Genomic DNA, 19823 nt, shown 5'->3' with positions numbered 1-19823 from the left:
AAAAATGCCACTGGCTTCTATCTCTTCCAGCTCCTTAAGCCAGAGTCAAGCCATGAAATGAATCCTCCAGGAATCTGAATCCCTTGGCCCATTCCTGCCAGGCCCCTTTGCTGGAACTGTACCACCCTGTACCGTGGGTGGCTTCCCAGTCTATGGGCCATTGCTCACTCTATCACTAGTGCCTAGAAATACCCTTCTTGGGCTAGATGACTCCCCCATAGAGAGGTGTAACAGTCAACTATTGCCATGATAATGCTGCAAAACAAGCCACCCCTAAATTCACAGGTTATAAGAACAAGCATTTGTTTTTCTTGTTTATGTGTCTGTCTGCAGGCGGTAGGTTTGGTTCCAGGCTTCTGTAGGCTCACATCTATTCCCCTTTCTCCATGTTCTCCTTGAAACATCAGCTATCAGGGACCTGTTCTTCTTATGACAAATGGCAAGTAAACAAGAGGCCAAACCCAACTGTGCAAGCATGCTGAGAGCTTCTGCTCATACCACATCATGTCTGTTCATTTTCTGTTGGCCAAAACAAGTCAGATGGCCAAGCCCAAAGTCAATGGGGCAGGAAAATATATTCTGCTCCCAGAGGAAGAGGAAAGAGATTGAATATTTGCTGAATAATCTTTAATCCATTATAGGGAGCTGGGTTAGGACTTCAACACATGAATTTGAGGGGACATAATTCAGCCAATAACAACCTCTTTAGTGGGAGGAGATGCAAGATCACACAGCAAAGCAGGGAGAAATGAAGAACTGAGGTCACTTTTGCCATTAACAACCACAACTGGCAACACCAATCTAGCTTTTGCCCCGAGCCAGAACAAGCTCTATTAAAAGGAATCAGGGTTCCCTGGAGAAATGGCTGTTTCAATGACAGAAGCGGGAAATATACAAGATAAGCCTGGAGCATCTTATAGTGCAGAAAGTAAGGAAGTGCCCAAAAAAGAAAAAAACCCCACGCATTGATGGGGGCATGTCAAAGGGACATAGGAGCCAAATGAAAGAGCTCCCAGTGACCAAAGTGGGAACAATTTAACAACAGTATAAAGTAGTATTAGATTATAATCCAAAGTATAAAATAAATATCCATGAGTCCATTCTGATATAAATAAATGATTGAATAAGTTAATAAATAGAGAGAGGTAAGGGAAGAGAAGGGACAATTTTCATACGTAGAAGAATTCCAAATAAATTATGTAGATACTCTACTCTAAAGGAGGGGAGTATAACTCCTTAAGTGTGGGCTGCAAAGCGACTTCCCTCCAAAGAGGACAGTACGATGGTGCAGGGTGGGAGGTGGGGGGTGGGGGGGGGTAGGGGTGGAGATAACTTTACAGTACAGAAACCTGACAAAGTCTATCTCAGCAAAGTGATCAAGGTCATGTGATGAGATGAAAATGGCACTTTTAACTCTGTGGTTTTCCTCCAGAAACCTATAACCCCAGTCTAGTCATGAGAAAAACATCAGACAAATTCTAATAGAGGTCCATCCTACAATATGCCTGACTATACTCCTCAAAACTGTTAAGATCATCAAAGACAAGGAGAGTCTGAGAAAACATCACAACCAAGAGGAACTTAATGAAACATGATGGCTAAATGTAATGTGGCATCCTGGATAGAATTCTGGAACAGAAAAAGACATTAGTTTATTCATTTAACCTGTGGACTTTATTTAGTAATAATATACCAATATTGGTTCATTGATTATAACAAATGCATCATATTAATGTAAGATTTTTTTCTGTAGTTGGATTTTTTAAAATATTTTATCTATCTATCTATCTATTTATTTATTTATTTGGCTGCACCAGGTCCTAGCTGCAGCACATGGGATCTTCATTGCAGCATGCAGGATCTTTTAGTTGCAGCATGCAAGATCTTTTTCAGTTGCAGCATGGGGATCTTTTAGTTGCAGCATGCGAGATCTTTTTTAGTTGCGGCATGTGGGGTCTTTTAGTTGCAGCATGCAGGATCTTTTAGTTGCAGTACGTGGGATCTTTAGTTGAGGCATGCAGGATCTTTTAGTTGCAGCATGTGAGATCTGTTTTAGTTGCGGCATGCGGGATCTTTTAGTTGCGGCATGCAGAATCTTCAGTTGCGGTATGTGGGGTCTTCACTTGTGGCATGCAGGGTCTTTAGTGTGGCATGCGGGGTCTTTAGTTGCAGCATGCAAACTCTTAGTTGCAGTATGTGGGATCTAGTTCCCTGACCAGTGATCGAACCCGGGACCCCCGGATTGGGAGCGTGGAGTCTTAGCCACTGGACAACCAGGGAAGTCCTGTAAAATGTTAACAATAGGGAAAATGGAGGTAGGGTCTATATACTCACTTTTTCTGTACATCTAAAACTGTTCTTAAAAAAGTCTATTAATACAAAAAAACTGATAGAGTTGAAAGGATAAAGAAATACACAATTATAATTGGACACTTCAACTATTCTCTCAACAATCAATAGAACTAGACAGAAAATCAGCAAGGATATAGAGGAAATCAACAACACTGTCAGCCAGCAGGATCTGATCAACATCTGTAGAACACTCCACCCAACAACAGCACACTACACATCCTTTGCAAGCACCATAGATCATACACCAAGATAGACCATATCCTGGGCTATAAAACAAACCTCAACAAACTTAAAAGAATTGAAATCATACAGTCCAGGTTCAGTTGGGGAATAAAATAAGTTCATACTTCTTATTTGTTTACTTAATAAACTTATTTACTGAAGCATAATTAAACATTTCTAGCACAGAAGCTGGCACACAAAAGTCTGCTGGATGAACAAAATAGTGAATGAACGAATGAATAAAAAAGAAAATATCTTGGGGGCCAATATTGGGGGGGGAATCTTACTTTATTAACTTATTCAGCATTAATTAAAGGTACTTTCTATGATTCATTGAATTTTTTTTTTTTTTTATTCAGAAAAGCTCACAGAATCCAGGACACAAATGTTCCCTGTGCAGCAAGAGGGTTGCATTCCAAAATGGCCAGCAGATGGCGCCAAAGGATGTGGTTCAGCCCATGAGGTTGTGCTTCCGCAGACCTAGAGGTCCTCCTCACCTCTCCCAGCCATGAAAAGGAGAGCCAGCCCAGTCCTTCCTGTGTCTCCCTCTGCGGCCTGAGGACCCCCACCAACCACTGCTAGGGTAAGGATAGTAAGGATGCAGAGAGAGCAAGTGTAGGAAATGCTAACGTGATGCTTGGCCGAAAGAGAGGCAAGGAAAAGTGGGAGTAAGATGAGGGTTGGTGATGGGAAAGATGTGAGGACACTGAAGTGTGGGTGGCAAGCATGGAGTGGAGAGAATGCGGATAGGAAAGGACAAGCAAAGTCCCTGAGTTTGGGGCATGGGATGGGTCACACACTTCCATCGTGCCTGGGAAAGGTCTAAAAGAGCAGTCCCCAACATTTTTGGCACCATGGACCGGTTTCGTGGAAGACAATTTTTCCACAAACCGGGGGAGCGGGCGGGATGGTTCAGGCGGTAATGCAAACAATGGGGAGCGATGGGGAGCGGCAGACGAAGCTTCGCTCACCTCCTGCTATGCAGCCCGGTTCCTAACAGGCCGCGGACCGTACCGGTCCTTGGCCCAGGGGTTGGGGACCCCTGGTCTAAAAGGACAGGTGTGAAGGCTAGCAGTTTGTAGATTTGTCGAGGAAGTTGCCTCCAGGTGGCTTCTATTTTGTCCGTGAAGCAGGAGACCATGGTGCCTATTGACAGTTGGTGGGGGAGGGGAGGTGTCAGAGTTGAAGGGGAGCTGACAAGGGAAGCCCACGAGGACTGCTGGACAGCACCAATGGTGGGTCTGGGGGATGACGCCATTCAGCTCAGCTTCTTCATTCACTTGTTCATTCATTCTGCAAATATTCATTGATAACCCACTATACCAGGCACTATTTTGGATAATGTAACCTACATCCTGGGGAAGGGGTGGGGGGGACAGATGGACAAATAAATAAACAAAAAAAATATGACATCATGGAAAGAGAAGGGCTATGAAGAAACAGGCAAGGGGAGGGACGAAGAGTGCTGGGAGTGCTGTGAAACGGGGTGCTTAGGGAAGTTTTCCTAGAGAAGTGATAGCTGATTAGAAAACTGAATGCAGTGAGGGAAAGAGGCTTGCACTACCTGGGGGCAAGCATTCCAGATAAAGGGGACAGCTAGGGCCAAAAGAAGGGGGCCACGGAAGGAAGTGGGGGCCACAGAACAGATCACACAGGACATTGGAAATCACCTTTTATGCTCAGTATGATGGGAATCACTGGAAACCAGGGAAGCACATAACTGGATTCATATAGTTTAAAGGATCACACTGGCTGCTGTGTGGAGAACAGGCTAAAAGGGCCAAGCATGGAAGAAGGGACACCAGCTGGTCATTATGAGAAAACACGGCTTTCATGTGAATATACCATTATGTTTGGCAGACCATTAATTAGACAGGCAGTTCTCTAGAACTGAACCAGCAGCCCACCTCACTCTGCACCTTGGGATCACCTGTGGGCTCATCCTGACAGCCCCGAGCAAATGCAGAGTGACTCAAACCAAAGGCACTTCACTCCTACCTTTGTTTGTAGGTAGGGCAGACATTCCAAGTGGCTCCCATGAAGGGGGAGCTAATATTCCTCACCTGTTCCAGAGCAGCAACACTGGAAAGAGACAGTATTTGCCAAGTAACCCAGGCCCCCTGAAGGAACATTTCTGAGGCTTCCACAAAGCCATAACTGAACACCTTGCCCATGGATTCACTAATGCCCACAGCACAAGAAACCATGCAACAAATTCTACATAGAATCCAGTGCCAGGAAAGACCTTTCCTCGCACGTGACCTCCCACAGGTGACAGAAATTGTATAGCCAGCATAGGCACAGGTGTTGGCCTGAGCATGCCATATTAGACACCACTAAGAGTCATTTGAGTTTCAATCAATGCCACGGCTGTTTCAGGAACCTAATCACAGCAAGGAACTCATCCTGTGTCCCTGGTACATCCAGTCTCTGGTACATATTTCTGGTGGGCATATGCACTCACTTCTCTTCGGTATATACCCAGGAGTGGAAATGCTGGCAGGCACATGGCCTGCTTTAGTAGAATCTGCCACCACAGTCTCCCAGTGTGGCTGTACCCAGTTCCACTCTGTCTGGTAATGGCCTAAGATTTTTTTTCGATGGCACCAGCCTCTTCTTTTTATCACATAATAACTAGAATAAGCCTGCACTGTGGCACCAAACAGACCTTGGATCAAGTCTCAGCATCACCACCTACCTGAGTGATCTTAGGCGCATTACTTGCATTACTTAACTCTCTGGAGGTTTTGCTTCCCTGATGGGATGAATCACCCTCCCCAGCCTGAGCTGGCATCCATGTCAAATTAAGAGACTCTACCTCCAGCACTTACGACTACCCTCCTGACTTGGGCACACCTGAAGCTCCCCAACATGCAATCACCAAATAAACATTTCCAGCCCTTCACCCTCACAGAGTTCTTCAAAATTCCTACACCTGTGATCCAGAGACTCTAAGTATTACTTTCATCCCCCATACTTATGTGATGGGCCACTTCTGTCACCACTTTCCCTAGCACAGTTGGTGGGGAAAATCCAGGACATGGGGAGGGTCCAAGACTGGATCACTTGTCCATTTAAGTATTGTTATGGAAATAGCTCCAAGATATGTTAACTAAAACAAGCAAAATGCAGAACAGGATGAATACTTTGTCACTTTAGCATAAAAAGGAGAGAGAACAGTATACATTTACAGTGACATATCTAAAAACGGATACACAAGATACTAATAACATGGGGCCATTGGAAGTGGCAATGGTATTAGGGACAGGCGTGGGAGGAGGTTGTTCAGTGTATCCTTTTATGACTTTAGAGCTTTAACTACATTGATAGATCCTCTATTCAAAAAAATTTTTTAAATATATACTTACAGTTTTTCAAGTTATGCATCAGGTGAACATGAATCCCTGACATAAACTCCATGAGGGATGTCTGGTGGGTCAACCCTGGCAAAGCAAGGATGCCTATTAGATATGTCCATGTAGGTGTGTGTGTAGGGGTGTATATGCATGTAGGAGGGTGTGCATGTAGGGATGTGCAGGCAGGTGCAGGGAGGCGTGCAGAGGAATATCTATGTGTTAGACATGTCCATCACAGCCTGAGGTGAAGGGGGAAAGGATGTAGAGTCATATCAAGGGCACTGCCCTATACTTCTGAAGAGTGGACCCAACCTAAGTTCATACAGAGTTAGACCAGGGGGTGCACCTGACTTTTCATCACTTCCTCCACCACCCAACCCCTCCACCCTATAGAATTCAAACTGTGTCACTAGAAATCTGGAGTAAGAAAATGACTAAATGTTCTTTAAGGTTTTATGCATGTAAGTGTAGTTGCGTATAGGTGTAAGGGTGTGGGGTAGTGTATCTGTGTGGGAGTGATGTATGTGTGTGTGGGTATATAAGGGGTGTATGTGTGAGTGTCTGCATTTTCACTCAGCAAAAAAATGGCTGGACTATCCACCTTCCCAGAAGTCAACAGAAGCTAAGCCAAGGGCCAGACCCAGGGCCCTGTGGCCAGGTGACACTGATTAATAATTAACACATCTGAGCTTGGCATGGAGCCACAACAGGTGTCCCCTCCCATAAAACTCACCTTCACTCCATGTGGCCATGTTACCTGATCAGGCTCTGAGAAGTCTGGCAAATGGCCAACAGGCAGACCCAGGCCTGTCCTGAAGGAGCTGAGGCTGGGCAGTGAGGGGCCCTTACTCCAGAGGGGTCTCACGGGCAGGAAAGGAAACAACCACAAACAGATTGGGGTGAGGGAATGCCCCTTCCACTAAAGGCAGGCACCTTCCTTTCTGGGGGTATAGCCAGACCACAGCACCCACACCATCCCTTCACTCAAAGAGGATATGACAGATAAACACACACACACATACACACACGTACACACACGTACACACACACACACACACACATACACACAAGGCTAAGAAAAACGGAAGAGAGAAGCTGAGGAGCACAGGAGGGGCAAGCCTCTTTTATTATCCCAAAATGCAGAGTATTGAAGGCACTTACAATAACAAGTTCGGAGATGAGGGGAGGCATGGGGAGGTCAGAGGTCAGAGCACAGAGGTAAATCAACAGACCCCACCCTGGTCACCACCCAGCAAGGAGAAAAGGAAAAGCTACAGGGCCAGGTCTGAAGCCATTTAGATGTCTAGCTCTACAAAAGATACAAATCCATTCTCCAGAGGATTAGGAAATGAGTACACAACAGCAAGGGGCAGGGCTGAAAGTCACAAGTTAGTGGTTCTTTAAGGAACACGCTCGGCAGCGAGGAGGCCCTCAGGTCCCCTGCTGGAAGAGGTCTCGGTACATCTCAATGAGACGGGCAGCCTCGCGCTGGCCAGAGAGCAGAGCACCATGGGTGGTGGAATAGTACTTGCGGTGGGTGGCCTCACCTGAGAACAGCACCTGCATGGGCTGGGCAGGGGGACAGGGAAGTGAAGGTGGAGGAGCAAGAAAGGCTACCTGTCTGCCCCAGAACCACCCATCCATACTACAAGTCAGAGAGGAATAAGCAGGCATCTGAGATGCAGGTACTATTTCCACAGGATGAGGAGTTGCCCATCCCCATCTTCCCCTGCTTCTTCCCCAAACATCCAGGCCTCAGTCCTTTCTGCTCTGAGGCTTTCATGAGTCCTGTCTCTACAATTTCAGAGACTCACTGTGCCTCTTACTAGTGAACTCAGGGAATGATTTAACCTCCCTAAGCTTTGATTTTCTCATCTCCAAAATGGGTTTATACCCTCTACTTCTGAGAGTGGGTGTAAGAATTAAGTGAAATAATGTATCTAAAGGACTCAGAACCTGAAAGAATATAAGCACTCAATAAAGTTAGGCAGTAATTTAACAAACCTTTATGGAGCCTCTATTAGGTTCCAGGGACTGTTCTGGGCACTTGGAAGATAAAAGGTGACCAGGCAGCTGCTTTGAGGAGCTTCCTTGCTGGTGGGGAAGCCAGACACGAAACCCAATTACTAAATGGCGTCATACGTGACGTGATGGGTGTTTGGGCGAGGTGCTGAGAGCCCAGGAAAGAGGCCCACTGTCAGGGAGATCACACAAAGCTTCCCAGAGGACAGGACCTTTGGGCTTCTTCTCGGAAGATGCTGGATAAATAAACAGGCAAAGGATGTTTCAGGAAGAAGGAAAAATGGGGGCAAAAATGCACCAAAACAGGCCTGGTCTAGGAGACAGTGAGAATTTTGGTATAGCCAGGGCTTAACCTTAAGAAAGGAGGCTGTTTAGGTGGGGTCCAAGCACAGAACTAATGCTTGCATTCCAAGCTTGAGTCTGGATTTTACTCCAGTACATCTCAACCTGAATGTGCAAAGGTACCAGCTGGGGACCTTGGTAGGATGCAGTTTTTAATTCATCAGGTCTGGGGTGGGCTGAGAGTCTGCACATCTAACATGCTCCCACATGATGCCAGTGCTGCTTGTCCATGGACCACCCACCTTGAGTAGTGAGGTTTTAACCCACCAACAAAGAGCCCACAGAGGTGGTTAAGCTGAAAAGGGGGCACATATTGTGGCAGAGGGCAAACTCCCTACTCCCACATCCATTCTCTTTCTCCTCAGTAACAAAAATCCTGTCTTTTAACTGGGTCCATTGCCATCCAGGAAAAAAAAAAAAAGATGTATCCCAACCTAGTATCCCACTAGCTGCTGGTGGAGTCATGTGACTAAGTTCTAGCCAATCAACTTCAAGTGCACTGTTGCTTCGAAACACTGACTCAGCCCAGGGGTTCCCTTCTTTTACCCATCAGCCTGTCACAGATATGAGAGCAAGAGCAGCAGCCTCCACAGACCTCTTGGACCACAAGGTGGCCTGGAAGATGGAGCCAGGTGCTACTGATGCTGGGCCCTGACACCTACCTCCGGATTTCCTTTTATGTGACCTAAGTAAAGTTCCATCTTGTTCAAACCACAGTTTGTTTTGTTTTGCTTTTTGTTATATGCACTAGTCCTAACTGATGCAGGTGACAAGAAAAGGTGTGCTTTTCAGGAGGATGGCTGTAGCAGCAGTGAAGGCCTTTTCCTCTCTCTCCCTGAGCACAGCCAGGGCAGGCACAACACATATTGGTTGACTACAATCTTCTTCACCAATTATACCAAAGAATTATTTTAAATATAATTCTGTTGGGGTTTTAACATTTATTGTATGTGTGTGCTTGGTGGGGAAAACTCAAAATTTACTTCATGGGAACAGAAATATATAGAGATAATTTCTTTTCAATTTATTATTTTTCTGTGTATATTATTACATAGTTGATATAATTTGGGGGAGGGTCAGTATTCTCAATTTTATTTTCTAAAACATATTGGGGAAAATAAACAAAACATACTCGGTCAGTGCTGTCCAAAAGAACTTTCCACGATGACAGAAATGCTCTATAATGACACACTCTAACATTGTAACCATGAGTGACACGTGGCTCTCAAACTTGAAATGTGGCTAGTGCAACTGACGAACAAAATGTTGGATTTATTACTTTAAAGCTAATGGCTACCATATTGGACAGCATAGCATTAAATGGCTCAGTTTTTATAACCTCAGGAAAGAGTTTAACACATCTCAATTTGACTCTGTTCTTCCAGATGTTGAGTGCACATTGTCTGTTTTCTCCTTCATTATGGGAGCTACTCCATCTATCTTACCTTGGCACTCCTCAGTGAATACTACCCTTCCACTCCTCCCCTGGACCAAACACACATACAAAATGCCCACCACACCCCTCACAGATCCCCTCACTCTGCACCCCCTCCCTCACATACCCAGCACACCCACACTCACCGCTGTCTTGGAGCTCTCCGTGTATGGCAGGGGCTTGGCCAGCTTCTCCACATCTGCCCCACTCGAGCCCACCTGTGTATACGAATAGGATCCCCGGAAGTAGGGGTTGCTGCCCCAGGCTGAGCGCAGAATTCGCCGAGGCTTTGGAATGTTGGGGTTCCCTGTTGGGGAGTGAGAAGAGCCAAGGCGGGGGAGAATATGAAATGGCTGCACACAGAAGACACCCCTGAGAAGACAACTCCCACTCTACCTCTAGGGCTCCAGGAAGGCCAGGCTGCTACGGATAAACATGGAGTATGGAGGAGGGAGGGATGGAGGCTGGGTTTCAAGCTGTGTACCCCTCAACGCCTCGTTGTGACCCCCAGCAAAATACCTCCTCTCTGTGGACCTTAATTTTCCTATCTGAAAAACATTCCAGATAATAATGTTCCCCCTTCCAATTTCAGGGGTTCTTGTGAGGCTCTTCTGGGATAGTGGAGGAAAGATGTTCAACTAAAAATCAGACACAAAAAACCACAAATCCATCTCTTAGCAAGACAACATGAGTAGGAAATCGGCAATCTGAGGTTTTGCGGTGAAATCTGAGTTTTTCACCAACAGCCCTTAGAAACAGAGAAGAAATACAGAGCCTGTCGTTTTGAGTGTCTCAAGTTCCAAACAGGGGGGGAGCCTGCAATTTAGGAGGCCAAGGCCAAGATGCAGTGCCCTACCGCATCTCTCCCAGTGGGCACACCACTTCAGTGTCACAACCTAGGGATGAGGATGCTAGCACACAGTTCAGGAGACCCAGAGGGTCTAGCGGAGGAGGGCAGACGCAGCGAGGCCCATGGAGCAGGCAGCGGGACAGGGACAGGGACGCACCTGTGAACTGCCGCAGCATCTCTGTGCAGATCTCGGCCACTGCCTCGTCATCACACTTCTCCATGACAAGGGCCTCCTCCCCACAGATCCAGCCACTCAGCACGTGGCCGTAGCGCTCAGGCGGGTAGAGGACATCAAAGCCACAGATCTTGCGGTACCAGAGCTCGGGTGGGTAAGTGAGCGTGTGGCTCTCCGCCTCGTCCTCCCACACAAACTGTAGGCTGTTGCACTCGGGGCCCCAGAAGGGCTCCTCGAATTCTAGAAAGATCTTGTCGGTGGTGCCGATGCCCAGTCGGTGGATGGCAGCCACCTTCTCAGCGGGCAGGCCTGGCCGGAAGAAGCTGGCATGCTGCGTCTTGAGCACGCCCAGCGACACGGTCACAATCACGTGGTCCGCCGGGATCACCTCACAGTCCTCGCACTCCACCACCACCGGCCACTGCTCATCCTCATCCTGCCCCTCCCCCTGGGGCTCCTCTCCACCCTGGCTGCCCTCCCCAGTGTCATGATTATGGCTACCCTCACCCCGGGGCTCAATCTCAGGGCCCCAAGGGTGGGACGAGGCCTGGTCCCAGTGAACACAACGGACGGGTTTCCCCAGCTGGATGATGTGGGCCGGGATGCCCTCAGCCAGCAGCTCCACAACCCGCATGAAGCCCGAGGGGATGATGTGGTGGGCACCGGGAATCTCAGTCCACTCCCCAAAGGCGCTCAGGGACACCTCGTCCATGCTGTGCGAGCTACTCTCACAGCTCTCCACCTGTGGGAAGAGCCAGAGGGGAGCCAGGTGACCGCCAAGGCTGGGCAGGGGTAGGAGCAGGACTTTAGGGCAGTGCCGCCCTCCTCGGACCCAGATTCCCCAGGGTCAGTCTTCCTCACTCTGGCATTTGTACTCAACAGAGCTCCGAGATGGCAAAGATACCTTCAGGTACTGCTGGATCATGGCGAGCTTCAGGCGCTGGGTGGCCTCTGGATCATCAGGGTCGTCCCTAATGCGGTTGCGCACCTCCTCTCGGGTGAACACCCCCACGCTGTTCTGACTCTCAGCATTGACTGGTTTACCGTGCCGGAAGAACTCTTGGGTCAAGTTATAGACCTACAAAGAGACCCCAGGAGACTGAAAACACATTCACTCATCCTGCCTCCATCTCAGACCTAAGAGCTCCAATTCAGTAGTCACCGCCTCCAAGGTATTCCCGGATGTGTTAAGCCCACGGGGCCTCTCCTTTGGTAAATCAACGTCGTGCTCAGTGCTGCACTGAGGCTGAACCAACAAAATCGAGGTTTGGGGCTGAACCTGGGCAGTCAGCTTCCTTGCTTCCACACACAGGAGGTGGGGTGGGTCCCAGAGGCTCTCTTACTCAGCCCCTGCTTAGAACAAAGTGAAATGTCTGGTGCCTATACAGCCTGTGGGGAAGGTACTGCCCCTACATGCGCTCTACGTGGCTGAGCATACTGCCCACTGAAGAACCCAGGTCTACACACATTTCCCTTTTCCAAGAACCAAATGCACAAATTCTTCCCCTGACATTCCTGCTCAAGTGTATCTGCTTCACCCTATCCCAGGAGGGCAGTCTGGAGCTGTGGTCTGGCCAGTGTTTTGGGGGAGAGGGAGCAGTAGGGGCCTTGAAATCTGATCTTTCTGGAGACCCTCCCAATCATACTCAGGTCCACACAAAGTGTACCCTTTACTGCAGGACCCAGACGCATTTAAGGAAGATGGCCATGTTGGGGCAGGGCATGTGGAGAGGAAGGAGGCCCCAGTACACCAAGGAATGGAAGTACATTTCACGGGCATATTTTGGCAAGAACTCCAGACCACACTTCATCAACAAAAAGCAATGAACAGTTCCTTGGAGTGGGGGCCTATTGCCTTCCCTGCCTGCCTGATACATAACTCCCACCGAACACTGGGCAGGTCTCCCTGAGGAAAGTAAGCCAGTCCTGGGTCAGGCTGGGATCCCCAAAGGTCAAGGTCTGAGCCCCAACACTCACTCAACAAACACTTACTGGGCTATGTGCCCAACACAAGTTGTAATGTTGAGGAAGACGGACATGGAACCAAGCTCCTGTCCTCACTCAAGCTGGAGAGATATCATAACTGGGCTGTTTCTATATGATGTGCTGTGACAAGAAAGAACCCAGGGGTTGTGAGATCAGCTCAGAAAACCTTGGACAGTCAGGAGATAGCCAAGTAGACAGTGGAAAGGAGAGGGAAAGTATTTCAGGCAGAAGGAACAGCATATTCAAAGACGGGAGAGGGAGAGTGTAAGATGCAAAGTGGCTCTGTCTTGCTGAAGTGGGCAGTGAGCAGAAAGACAGTTGCAAGAGAGGACTTTGGAAAGGCAGGCAGGGGCCAGGGCACGAAGAACTAACAGTCATGTCAAGGACCCTGGACTTTATCTAAGACCCTGGCAGACTTCCCTGGTGGCGCAGTGGTTAAAAATCCACCTGCCAATGCAGGGGACATGGGTTCAAGCCCTGGCCCAGGAATATCCCACATGCAGCGGAGCAATTAAGCCCATGAGCCACAACTACTGAACCTGCACGCTGCAACTACTGAAGCCCGCGTGCCGCAGCTACTGAAGCCTGCGCGCCTGGAGCCCATGCTCTGCCACAAGAGAAGCCACCACAATGAGAAACCCGCGCACCGCAAGGAAGAATAGCCCCTGCTCACCGCAACTAGAGAAAAGCCCGTGAGCAGCAACGAGGACCCAATGCAGCCAAAAATAAATGAATGTATTAAAAAAAAAAAAAAGACCCTGGCATCACTGAAGGGTTGTGAGCATGATCACATGCCCACTCTCCCTCCCAGGACACTGGTAAGTTTGGGCTCCTTGGCCAAACATCTGTGGCTGGTGCTGATTAATGGCGTGTTTCCCCTCCTAAAGTGAGTCTGAATTTGGTCAACACACATTCATAGGAATATGTCTGCCCTGCCTGGGGCTGCTGAGTAGAGGAAGGAAGGTGGCATGGCCCACCCCCCACCACTCCACTCAAGGGAAAAGCCTCCACATAAGATAGAAACATGAATTAAACATGTCTCTGAATATAAAGAAGAAAATGACTTAAATTATCCCTTTTTCTTCTCCCTACAGTCACAAGATGCTGGGCGTTTGGTCTTAACTGGAGTCCTCAGCAAATTCCTCACCCAGTTCCACTGCCAAGGAGTCAGGCTTTCAACTTGCCTCCTCCCTACCCCGGGTTTTTCCCTTCAGTGATAAGCAACACAGTAGCTAGTCAGCTTATGTTAACTAAAGGCCAAAATGCCCAACTGAGGACAAACAAATTTAGTCCGTCTATGTGATTCTTTGTGTCAACCACTGACTAGGACAGCCTTAACTGAACATGCATTTGTCATGTTCAGTCTCCTGTCCTGGGTTAAATGACATCTTCCCAATGTGATGCAAGGGAAATGGGACAGGTCTGTAACAGCTAATAATACTCACCCCAATTCTCATTAAGCACTTTTCATTGGGATCTCATTTAACCGTCCTAACACTATGAAGTAGGTATAACTGTGTCCATTTTACAGGTGAGGAAAGTAAGGCTCAGAGAGGCTGAATAACTTGCTCACGATTATATAGCTAATAAATGGTAGAATTGGTATTGGGTTGGCCAAAAAGTACCTTCGGGGTTTTTTTGTTTTTTGTTTTTTATAAGTTTATTTATTTATCTTTAGCTGCGTTGGGTCTTCGTTGTGGTGCGTGGGCTTCTCATTGCAGTGGCCTCTCTTGTTGCAGAGCACAGGCTCTAGGCGCACGGGATTCAGGAGTTGTGGCTCGCAGGCTCCAGAGCGCAGGCTCAGTAGTTGTGGAGCACAGGCCCAGTTGCTCCAAGGCATGTGGGATCTTCCCGGACCAGGGCTTGAACCCATGTCCCCTGCACTGGCAGGCGGACTCCCAACCACTGCACCACCAGGGAAGTCCCAGTACCTTCGGTTTTTGAGTAAAAATAAAAGACACATTTTTCAATTTCACCAAGAACTTTATTGAGCAACATATTCACCATCTTGTCCCACTACCTTCTGCCATTTTTCAGGCACCTTCATAATTCCATCTTCCCAAAACTTTTTACCTTTTTGAGCAAAGAGCTGTTCCGGGTGCCTTTTACAGTCTTCCAGGGAATTGAAATTTCTTCCATTAAGAGAATTTTGTAAAGACCGAAATAAATGGAAATCCAAAGTTGCAATGTCTGGTGAATACGGCGGATGAATCAGAACTTCCCAGCCAAGCTGTAACAGTTTTTGCCTGGTCATTGAAGAAACATGAGGTCCTGCGTTATCCTGATGGAAGATTATGCATTTTCTGTTGACTAATTCCAGACGCTTTTCCTCGACTGTTGCTTTCTAATTGGGAGCAGTACTTGTTGGAATTAATCATTTGGTTTTCCAGAAGGAGCTCCTAATAGAGGGCTCCCTTCCAATCCCACCATATACACAACATCATCTTCTTTGGATGAAGATCGGCCTTTGGTGTAGTTGGTGGTGGTTCATTTTGCTTGCCCCACCATCTCTTCTGTTCCACATTATTGTACAGTATCCACTTTTCATTGCCCATCACAATTTGTTTTAAAAATGGACCATTTTCATTATGTTTAAGTACAGAATCACATGCAGAAATACAGCCAAGAAGGTTTTTTCGCTTAACTTTTGTGGAACCCAAACATCAAAGCGATTCACATAACCAAGCTGGTGCAAACGATTTTCACCGCTTGATTTGGATATTTTGAGTATGTCGGCTATCTCCCGCGTGGTATAACGTTGATCATACTCAATTAATATCTCGATTTGATCGCTATCAGCTTCAACTGGTCTACCCGACCATGGAGCATTGTCCAGCAAGAAATCTCCAGCATGAAACTTCACGAACCACTTTTGACACGTTTGATCAGTCACAGCACCTTTTCCATACACTGCACATCTTTTTTTGCGTTTCAGTTGCATTTTCACCTTTCTTGAAATAATAAAGCATAATATGCTGAAAATGTTGCTATTTTTCTTCCATCTTCAATATTAAAATGGCTACATAAAAATTCACCAATTTTGATAAGTTTTTTTTTAAATGCACGCTGATATGACAGCTGTCACAATACGATCTAACAAAATTGTTCTGAATGAATTTAAAGACAACAAAGTACTACTAGAGCCATCTTACGGAAAAAAACGAATGAACTGTTTAGCCAACCCAATATTTGAATCAAGGTAATCTTGCTACAGAGATTAAGCTCTATATGATAACTACTGAACAAACTCATTTATTTGTTAACAAATACAATACATTCAAATGAGTAACCCTTCAAAGTCATCACCTTGGGAGGGAGGCTACATATTTATTATGAAACCACCCTCAGGCAAGGCTTCACATTCTTAGAGCACACCTCTTCAGAATGGCCTCCAGCACTGTCTAACAGCTACATAAGGAAATCTCTCTTTTGACTTCTCTTTTGACTTCATTAACACCTCTTCCTTCTGACCCAAAGCAGCACCACCCAGAGTGATAACCCACCTTTATCCATCCTACTTTCCATGACTCACACTCTTCGCTTTCAAAAATCAAACCCACAAGCAGAAGTTGATGATGATCTACTTTGAGGGACATTTAAAAGAACAAGTAAGTCATGGACCCTGAAAGTCATTCTCAAGAGGCATCCAGGCTTGAAGCACTCCTAATAACATGGGAATCAGGACGTGACTGATTCCCAGTAGACCAAGAAGGTCTACTTTGAAGAATACTAATTCTTACCTGCTTAATAATAATATTAGAAGTGAGAACACACAACACTATAGGATTGTACATAACATACTATGTGGGTGCACACACATAAGACAGTGAGTGTGCCTGCCCTCCATTGAGCAGGGATAACCCCAAAGCAAGAGTCATTTCTCCTTTCCCATGCCCAAAAGACATAGAAAATGTACAATAGGTGGCTGTTGACCAATTTACTGACCTGAAGTGAAGGGTCATTACACTATAAATGACAAGCTATCAGAAGGCAAGATCTACATGTTACCTTGCTTGTTCTTTGCAGTTCACAGCACCACTGAAAGTTACTAAAAATATTAACATTCTTTTTAAAAACCTGAATAAGACAAGGATGTGTGTCATTGATATTTCTATCCAACACTGTACTGGAGATTGACAGTGCAGTAAGGCAAGAAAAAAAAATTAATAGTTTTAAGTTATGCTGTCCAATACAATAGCCACTAGATCTCTATAGCAATTTAAAATTAAATTAAGCATTTAGTTTCTCAGTATTACTAGCTACATTTCAAGAGCTCAAAGGCCACATGTGGCTAGTGACTGCCAAACTGGATAGATGTCTAAAACATCTTCATTATCGTGGAAAATTCTATTGGACAACGCTGGTCTGAGGATTAGAAAGGAAAAAGCAAAATTCTCATTCTTTTGGTATATAGGATTATACACATAAAATTCCAAAATACCATTAGAACATAAATTAATGTGGTATATTAATAGATATAGTATTAGAGTTAAAATAATAATTTAGCAAGGTAGTTAAAATCAATAAATAAAAATCAGTTATAAATACCCATGACATTTTGCACATAACTAGAAAAAATAATATTAAAATTTATATGGAGGGCTTCCCTGGTGGCGCAGTGGTTGAGAGTCCACCTGCCAATGCAGGGGACACAGGTTCGTGCCCCGGTCCAGGAAGATCCCACATGCCGCAGAGCGGCTAGGCCCGTGAGCCATGGCCGCTAAGCCTGCGTGTCCGGAGCCTGTGCTCCACAACGGGAGAGGCCACAACAGTGAGAGGCCCATGTACCGCAAAAAAAGAAAGAAATTTATATGGAACCACAAAAGATCCCAAATTGTCAATGAAATCTGAGAAAAAAGAACAAAGCTAGAGGTATCACACTCCCTGACTTCAGACTATACTACAAAGCTACAGCAATCAAAACAGCATGGTACTGGCATAAAAAGAGACACATAGATCAATGGAACAGAACAGAGAGCCCAGAAATAAACCCACACACAATTAATTTTTGATAAAGGAGGCAGAATATACATGGAAAAAAGACAGTCTCTTCAATAAGTGGTGTTGGGAAAACTGAACAGCCACATGTGAAAGAGTGAAATTAGAACACTTTCTCACACCATATACAAAACTAAACTCAAAATGGATTAAAGACCTAAACGTAACAATGGAAACAATGAAACTCCTAGAAGAGCATAAGCAGAACACTCTTTGACATAAATTGTAGCAATATTTTTTTAATCAGTCTCCTAAGGCAAAAGAAACAAAAGCAAAAACAAATTTAATTTAATTTAACCTAAAAGTTTTTGCACAGCAAAGGAAACCACTAACAAAACAAAAAGCCAGCCTACTGAATGGAAGAAAGTATTTGCCAATGATATGACCAATAAGGGGTAAATATCCAAAATATATAAACAGCTCATACAACTCAATATCAAAAAAGCTATCAACTCGATTAAAAAATGGGCAGATCTGAATAGACATTTTTCCAAAGAAGTTATACAGATGGCCAACAGGCACATGAAAAGATGCTCAACGAGCTAATCATCAGAGAAATGCAAATTAAAATGACAATGAGATATCAGCTCACACCTGTCAGAACAGCTATCATCAAAAAGAACACAAATAGGGCTTCCCTGGTGGTGCAGTGGTTGAGAGCCCGCCTGCCGATGCAGGGGACGCGGGTTCGTGCCCTGGTCCGGGAAGATCCCACATGCCACAGAGCAGCTGGGCCCGTGAGCCATGGCCGCTGAGCCTGCGTGTCCCGAGCCTGTGCTCCGCAACGGGAGAGGCCAAAAAAGGGGGGGGGCCGCCAAACAAAAAAAAAAAAAAAAAAAAAAAAAAGAACACAAATAATAAATGTTGGTGAGGATGTGGAGAAAAGGGAACTCTTGTGCACTGTTGCTGGGAATGTAAATTGGTGCAGCCACTGTGGAAAACAGTATGGATGTTCCTCAAAAAATTAAAAATATAACTACCATATAACCCAGCAATTCCATTCCTGGGTATATATCCACAGAAAAAGAAAACACTAATTTGAAGAGATACTTATACCCCAAAGTTCACTTCAACATTGTTTACAATAGCGAAGCTATGGGAGCAGCCTAAGTGCCCATCAACAGATGAATGGATAAAGAAGATGTTAGACAGATAGGTAGACAGATATAAAATATATAGTTATGTAGTTATATATATTATATATATATAATATATATATACACACACACAATGGAATTTTACTCAGCCATAAAAAAGAAAGAAAATCTGCCATTTGCAACAACATGAATGGACCTAGAGGTTTAGTGAAATAAGTGAGACAGAGAAAGACAAATACTCTATGTTATCACTGATATGTGGAATCTAAAAAATGAAACGAATGAACAGAACAAAACAGAAATAGACTCAGATATAGAAAACAAACTAGTGGTTACCAGTGGAGAGAAGGAAGGGGGGAGGGGCAAGACAGGGGTATGGGATTAAGAGATACAAACTACTATGTATAAAATAAATAAGCAACACAGATATATTGCACACAGCAGGGAAATATAACCATTATTTTGTAATAACTTTAAATGGAGTATAATTATAAAAATGTTGAATCACTATGCTGCACACCTGAAACTAATATAATACTGTAAATCAACTACACTTCAATTAAAAAAAAAAGATGCAGTTATAATTCTATACACGGGGAACAATTAGAAAATAAAGTATTTTAAAATTACCATTTAAAAGAGTATCCAAGAGCAATAACAACAATAATCATACCCACTTACCTAGTAATAAATCTAATAAAAGATGTTTAAGGACTTTATGGGGAAATATTTAATCATGAGTATCAATAATCTCTTACCTAGTACTGCTCCACTCATTGTCTTCATTCTACCCTCAAATTGTCCTGATTTTCCAAATGCAGGGCCCAGAGAATATGCAGACATGACCAGGATCGTAGAAGACCCCAGCAGGTCGCCCAGCCCCCTCAAGTCTGATACATACACACACACACACACACACACACACACACACACACACACACACACACTGCCAGGGCGCTCCCTGCCCCACAAACCCTTGTGCCCAACT

The 19823-nt window shown here is 45.4% G+C and overlaps 1 protein-coding gene across 4 annotated transcripts in view; it reads right to left on the bottom strand.

Annotated features, from left to right (window-relative positions):
- Positions 1-6757: 6757 nt before the first annotated feature.
- SMOX (spermine oxidase) overlaps positions 6758-19823 on the bottom strand; it is a 39415-nt gene continuing 26349 nt past the window's right edge. The window contains exons 4-8 of one of the 4 annotated variants that reach the window (XM_029222399.1): positions 11659-11832; positions 10737-11496; positions 9876-10036; positions 7935-8024; positions 6758-7499 (exon numbers count right to left, since the gene is read on the bottom strand). In XM_029222399.1, the coding sequence (XP_029078232.1) occupies positions 7362-7499; positions 7935-8024; positions 9876-10036; positions 10737-11496; positions 11659-11832 (1323 nt within the window). In that variant the 3' untranslated portion in view covers positions 6758-7361. Of the gene's footprint in view, positions 7500-7934; positions 8189-9875; positions 10037-10736; positions 11497-11658; positions 11833-19823 lie in introns of all 4 variants that reach the window. The other 3 variants (XR_003793383.1, XM_029222398.1, XM_029222397.1) reach the window with 3 other exon arrangements.

The sequence above is a fragment of the Monodon monoceros genome, unplaced genomic scaffold, assembly GCF_005190385.1.
Source record: "Monodon monoceros isolate NGI ecotype Baffin Bay Population unplaced genomic scaffold, NGI_Narwhal_1 Super_Scaffold_13, whole genome shotgun sequence".
In the NCBI taxonomy this organism is placed as follows: domain Eukaryota; kingdom Metazoa; phylum Chordata; class Mammalia; order Artiodactyla; family Monodontidae; genus Monodon; species Monodon monoceros.
Note: the sequence above shows the minus strand (reverse complement) of the source record. Positions and strands in the feature narration are given on the sequence as shown.